At 51.3% G+C, this 6725-nt stretch overlaps 1 protein-coding gene across 1 annotated transcript; it reads left to right on the top strand.

The window, feature by feature from the left end:
- The first annotated feature begins 349 nt into the window (after positions 1-349).
- On the top strand, positions 350-2791 carry FEZF1 (FEZ family zinc finger 1). The gene is made up of 4 exons (XM_063155930.1): positions 350-1164; positions 1330-1464; positions 1745-1877; positions 2487-2791. Exons 1-4 carry the CDS (start codon positions 367-369, stop codon positions 2789-2791), a joined length of 1371 nt encoding a protein of 456 aa, XP_063012000.1. The 5' UTR covers positions 350-366.
- The last annotated feature ends 3934 nt before the right edge of the window (positions 2792-6725 follow it).

Below are 6725 nucleotides of genomic sequence, written 5' to 3'. Positions count from 1 at the left end.
CTCTTGGAAGTTAACGATTGGCGAGATCTTGGCTGCGTTATTGACACAACACTTTCTATTGATAGAAATAAGTAGCGATTGTCCCGAGTCATTGGTGCGCCAAAGTAAACTGTGATGGGCTGGCATGAGTCCACTGGACTGAGAAGGCTGGTTCCGCCGGCGGAGGCTGTGGTGATGGTGGCGGCGGCAATGCTGGTCTCCCTCCTCGCAGATCAGTAACAAGAAAAGAGGCAGAGAAAGTGAAAGAGAGAGAGAGAGGGGAGAGAGGAAAAGAAAAAAAAAAAAAAAAAAAAAAAGGAAAAAAAAAAAAAAAAAAGAGGCGTCTACCAGAGCGGCTCAAACCGGGAGAACAAATGCAGTTCAGCCATGGACAATAGTGGCAACCACACGGCGACCAAAATCCTAGCGACTCCTCCGTCCAGAGAAAGCCTGTCTGCCAGGAGCAACATGATCAGCACGCCCAAGCCACTCGCCTTCTCCATTGAGCGCATCATGGCGCGGACTCCAGAGCCCCGCTCCATCCCCGTCCCGCAGCTCCTCCATGGCTCCGTGGCCAAAGGCGACCCCAAGCATCCGCTGCACCTCAACTCCTCCATCCCCTGCATGATCCCCTTTGTCCCGGTGGCGTACGATACCCTGCCCAAAGCAGCGGTGGCTGGAGCGGAACCCAGGAAGGCTCACTTAGAGTCCTCTTCCTCGCCCTCCTTTAGCTGCGGCGATCTCTTGAACTGTGCCCTGAGCTTGAAAGGAGATTTCCCCCGCGATGCCCTGCCCTTGCAGCAGTACAAACTGGTAAGACCCCGAGTGGTCAATCACTCCTCCTTCCACGCCATGGGAGCCCTGTGCTATTTCAACCGAGGCGACAGCCCCTGTCACCCGTCCTCCAGTGTCAACATCCACCCGGTGGCTTCTTATTTCCTCAGCTCTCCCTTGCACCCGCAGCCCAAGGCTTACCTGGCGGAGCGGAACAAGCTGGTGCTACCGACCGTGGACAAGTACCCGGCGGGGGTGGCCTTCAAGGACTTATCGCAGGCTCAGTTGCAGCACTACATGAAAGAAAGTGCTCAGATCCTCACGGAAAAAATCGCCTATAAGACGTCGGAGTTCAGCCGCGGCTCCCCGAGCAGCAAGCCCAAAGTTTTCACGTGTGAAGTTTGTGGAAAGGCAAGTAGCACCGTAGCCTCCTCCCTTCCCCAGCCTCCTGTCCCTGTCCGTCTTCCCGCCGGCTGTCTTGTCGCTTGCTTGATTTTTAAACGACGGCTCCCCCTTGGCACTCTCGTCTTCTAATCGCAATTTCATTTTATTTTATTGTCTCCTTTCTCTTTCAAGGTATTTAATGCACATTATAACTTAACGCGCCATATGCCGGTGCACACGGGAGCCAGACCCTTTGTTTGCAAAGTTTGCGGGAAGGGCTTCAGACAGGCGAGCACGCTCTGCCGGCACAAGATCATCCACACCCAGGTGAGCCCATCCCCTGTCCCTTCCTCCCTGCCCGAGAGTTTCCACTCACGTTTTTGGGGGAGCTCCGAAGCAGCGGCGCGGGGGGCGGCCAGCCCGCAGCCGCGGGCACATTTCGTTTGTCCCGAGCGCGGTGGGTTCGGCGGGGTGCCCGCACCGGCACCAGCGAGCCGTCAGCCGAACACATAGAACTGCACAAATCAGCTCATAAAATCCCGCTAAACAGAACACAGAACCCTCAGGACAGCCAACAAGCCGTGACTTGGTGTTTGTTTCCTTCCAGGAAAAGCCACACAAGTGCAACCAGTGCGGCAAAGCTTTTAACCGGAGCTCGACCCTGAACACGCACACGCGAATACACGCCGGCTATAAACCATTTGTCTGTGAATTTTGTGGCAAAGGATTTCACCAGAAAGGTACCAGTCTCCAGCACCCTCTCTCCTCCCCGGCTTCCCCTTCCCCAAGCCAGGTCAAGTGTCGGGACAATTTGCGACAGGGAGAGTGGTGGAGAGTTAATTTTGTGTTCAAGTTTTATTATTAGATATTGAGGGTAATTTTAAGTTTCGCTAGCCCCGACACATGTCTTGCCCCACGACGCGGGGGAGAGGTCTCTGTTCGGGGGAACGGCAGGGCAGTCGTTCTGCTGGAAGTGTCTGTTCTCCCTTCACCACAACATGAAGCTTCCAGCGCGGTTCGGCAAACGAATTCTCCTCTTATTTCCCCTTCCAAATACAAGAATTTAGCTACTTTTTCTTCCTGGGTTGCTGTGAAGTCTAAACCCCGTGGTTGTATTTCCGCAATTGTCGTGATTTTGGTTTATTCGATCCTTTCTTTGTCGTCTGCTAAGTGTAACAGCCGCGGGGAGGATGGAGAGAAGGCAGGAGGTTTGCGGTCGTTTCATCCTAAAGCCGAACTCTGGTGATGGGACAGAGTTCGGGTGGTTTTTTTTTTTTTTTATTTTTCTTGTCTTTTCATTGTCCGTCTTTGAAATCCAGGTCCATTTGCCTTTCTTTTCTCATTCCCAGGCAATTACAAAAACCACAAGCTGACTCACAGCGGGGAGAAGCAGTTCAAGTGCAATATCTGCAACAAGGCTTTTCACCAGGTGTACAATCTGACCTTCCACATGCACACCCACAACGACAAGAAGCCCTTCACCTGCCCCACCTGCGGCAAAGGCTTCTGCAGGAACTTTGACCTCAAGAAGCACGTCCGTAAGCTGCATGACAGCGCCCTGGGACTGCCCCGGGCCCCCGCCGAGCTGGGGGGGCCGGAGCCGCCGGCCCCGCCCGGGGCGCTGCTGCAGGGCCCGCCGCCGCTGCAGCCGTGAGGGGCGGCCCCGGCCCCGCCGAGCGAGCCCCAGCGCCTCCTTGCATGCACCTGTTAAGCGGTTTTGTGTATTATGCTCTATATCGCCACTAACGTTAATGGGACTGATTGTTTCCTATTTTTTTTTTTTTTTTTTACTTTTTCCTTTGTTCTTTACAGACTACTTTTTATGTTGTCGTTGCATCTCAGGTGGAGAGATGGTTAAAAACAAAACAAAACAAAAAACAAAAAGCGCCAAGCCAATTTCTGCTGTATTTATTTGGGAAACTGTATTACTTGAGCCGGGAATGCTGCACCACTTTAATTATTTCGATGTATATATATATTCCCCTTGTGTTGATCCTGCCCTGCCTCCGCTGTCTGCTGGTTATCCTACCCTTCTTGGTTCCCTCCTCTCCCTCTCCCCCTGAATATCGTATCTATATGGACACAACTGTTCTCTATGTACGGATTTGAATTTCGCATTGATTCTTGCACGTGGAGAGAAAAAAAAAAAAAAAAAAAAAAAAAGAATTCGTTGACCTGATGGAAATAAACCTTTGCCAAGGAGTGACTGCGGCGGCGGGGGCTGCGGCGCGGACGGGCGGGCGGGGAGCGCGGCGTTGGCGCTGCCGCACGGCAAAGCTCTCCTCGCCCTTGCCAAAACACTGAGGCAACCGCTAAAGACTTTAATTAAGAGGGGTAATTAGTTCGAATTGATCAAAGCAGGGTTGTTATGTTATTAGCTGCTCAGCAGCCTCTGCCAAGCCGAGCCTTGAAAGCGAAGCCCGCCCGTCGGTGGGGGCCTGAGGAGCGGCGGGAGGGGGTGTGGGATTATCCCGCTCCCGGGGTAACCGGACCGGGCACGGAAGATGGGTGCTACCCCCCGAGCAGGGCAGGGCAGGCCCGCTCGGCTCCCTCTGCCCTCTCAGGGCTGTGCCCACCGCCCCCCTTCAGGCTCGGGGCTTCTTTTCGGACAGGGTCGGGCCGTGCTCCACTCCGGGGTCGGGCCGAGGACGGCCAGGCGGGGCGGTCCGGGGACAAGCGGAGGGTGTCCCACGGGCCCTGGGGATTTGCCCCGCTCGGGGAACCTTTCAGGAGCGCCTGCGGGTCTGCCCCAGGGTGAGCCCTGCGAGAACGGGTGGTGTGACATCCCAGGTCTCGCCCAGATCCTGTACACCTGGAGCTCTCCCAGGGTTTCGGCTTTTGGCGAGGGGCGAGGCGCCGTGGTGACAGTCGCAGCTAACGCGTTACACCGAGAGAGGGATATCGCCTTACGGGAGGCGCTCCCGCCGCCCCCCGGCAGTGCCCGCATCCAGCAGGTGCGGTCCCCGGGCTGGGCCCGGCGGCTCTGCCAGCACCGGGCGCCTTTGAAAGCGCCGAGAGGGGAAGCGCATCCCTCTCCTTTCACACGTGTCAGGTTACCGCGGTAAACTCCCGGGCAGGCGGCTCTGCGTGTAAAAAGCAAAGCAACAGGTCAGAGCCACGGCGCGGGCAGACCTGCGGCACCCGGCACGGCTCAGCCCCTCGGGGCGCCGCTCTTCCCCCGCTCCAGGGGAGAAGTGTCCCATGATTTGGGTGCGGGGTCCTCGGTACAGCCGCAACAAGCGCTGGCTGCAGAGGCGCGGGCCTCCCTCTGCGCGTCTCCCCTTCGGAGACTTTGGGGAAACCTTGGGGAGAACTTCGGAGAAATTGGGGAAACCCCAATTTTCCCAGGGGACTGCGGCAACAGGGGCAGGAAGAAGGGGAGTTGAGACAGCCTTGAAGTGACCCCGGGTAAACTAGAATGCGGGATGAAGCAGGGCGGGGAGGAGAGGCTCCTGCAGATAGAGCAAGTGTCCTTTGAGGATCTGGCCCTATGGACAGCCCTCTTCAGCTCGGCTCGGATCCCGAGACTAGAAGAGAGTCATTCTGGCTTCCACACAGATAAATTCCTCCTAGATCAGGTGGCTGCAGTGTGTTGCTAGTTCAAAGGAAAACTTTTGTGACATGCAATGAAAGGCAAGGAGTCCCAAAGATCCCACTGATTTGATGCTGGTGTGCCATTGCTCTGAGGCTCAGCTTGAAGGAAGTATTTCAAAGCAGAAGCCCAGCTTGCTTTCTTATCTGAGCAGAAGTCCAACTTGCCTTTCTTATTGCTGAGCAAGTGTGATAGTCCAAGGTACTGAAACCTTGCTAAATATCATAATTTTACTAATATTTAAACCAGTTCAAAACTATTCAAGCATCATAGAAATATTGAAGTAATCCTAAAAGTATTTTAATCATGACAAAGGGATATGAATGTAAATATATAGTGAAACAAAAGGAAAATTTAATTTATCCACATTGTGATAAGCACATAACAGCAGTTTCAAATCAAACACATACGTGAGGCCTGAAGATACTACTGGAGATTATGAGCATTGGTTACCCAGATGTCTGTGCTCAATTTTGTTTCTTCAGATTATTTTCCAGATGCTAGGAGAAGTGAGGGCTCAGTCCTCCCCATGCAGAAGCTGTATTTTCTCCCATTTTTATCAGTAGAGGAGAGAGAATTTCCAGTGTTGCTTTACCACAAACCATTTGCATGTTTATAAAAAATAATTGGATTTGTTTGCCTTTTCTCCCTTAAAAGATCTTCAGTCACTGCATAATCTGGATTCTTCTATGTCTTCCTGGTGAAGAACAATATTTTGCTAAGGAACACGCATTGCATGCAGGGGTGGCATGTTTTGACATGGAGTGGAAATGAGGCACTCTAGCTTTATTCCAAGGTGAAGCAGAGAAAGCCAGTGATGAGCATAGATAAGCATTTCTCTTCCTAGATATCTCAGAGTAAACACTACTGATGTGGGACTTCACAGGGAGATGAGGACAGCTCATTTGTTATTTCACTGTATAGAATATTGTTTGTGTCAAAGACTGGTATCAATTCATGTCTTGGAAGGCCTGCACAGAATTACCTTTCATTTCCTCTCTTTCAAGATTAATCTCAGGTCAAGCAAATTTCTAGTTAATGGTCAGAGGCAATTCAAAGCTGGTGAAATCATCATGAGAGGCAAAAGCTATAATTTTATGTATATCCAAAGTGTAGAACTATTAACAGCTCTCCTTACTACAGACAATTTTTTTAAAAAATGTGAATAATTTTGACAGGAGAAATGGAGCCATCTGTGCCTAAAGGAAAGTTTATATGTTCCCATTTCTGTGCCAATCAGCATCACTGCCATATGATCTGTATTCTTTGTGACAACTGGTCAGCCCCATTCTACCAGTCCCTCATGGATGCTGGGAGAAGAGCCTTGGTGTGTCTGGATCTGCTCAAATCCAGAGTGCAGAGCTGAGCATTGGCATCTTGACACCAGTGATGCCCACCTCCCACCAACCACAGCAGCTTCACTGCATGCTGAATGAAAGGCAGGCAAGGCTGGTCCTATGGGACCCTGGAGCAGAAAGCCCTCGAGGAGGAGGAGCTGTTGCCCTCCACCTTCATCCCCACCCAGGACTTCTCAGATGGGACTGAATTTCTTCTGTGCTTCTCAGATACTACTGTTTTGTCAGCATGTGCCAATACTGAAAGTGTTATGTATCTGAAAGAGCTACCAGAATTACCAAAGCTGTTGTATATTGTTGTGGAAATAAAGTAGAGCACAGCAGGATCTTCTCACAGCATCCAAGTTCCTTCTGAAGCTGAAATGGCATTGACTTTGTTTTGCTAGTGCTCTATTAATGATCAGACATTTCTCAACAGCAGAAAAAAAATCTCCCCCTACCCCCCCCAAAAAAAAGGAAAAAAAAGGACAAAGACATTAGTAAAAATGTTTGTGGGTTTTTCTTGTTGGGGTGGAGGGTTAGGGAGGTGCGACTGTGTGTTTTTGTTTTTTACAAAAAATCCATGCATGCCAAAATGTAAATTAAATCACAGCTTTTTAATAGCTTCCAAAATAATTCTCTGCTTCATGGGAAATTATATA

Source organism: Melospiza melodia, chromosome 4 (genome assembly GCF_035770615.1).
Source record: "Melospiza melodia melodia isolate bMelMel2 chromosome 4, bMelMel2.pri, whole genome shotgun sequence".
Classification (NCBI taxonomy): domain Eukaryota; kingdom Metazoa; phylum Chordata; class Aves; order Passeriformes; family Passerellidae; genus Melospiza; species Melospiza melodia.
The sequence above is the reverse complement of the archived record's forward strand: the minus strand, read 5'-3'. Positions and strand labels throughout refer to the sequence as shown.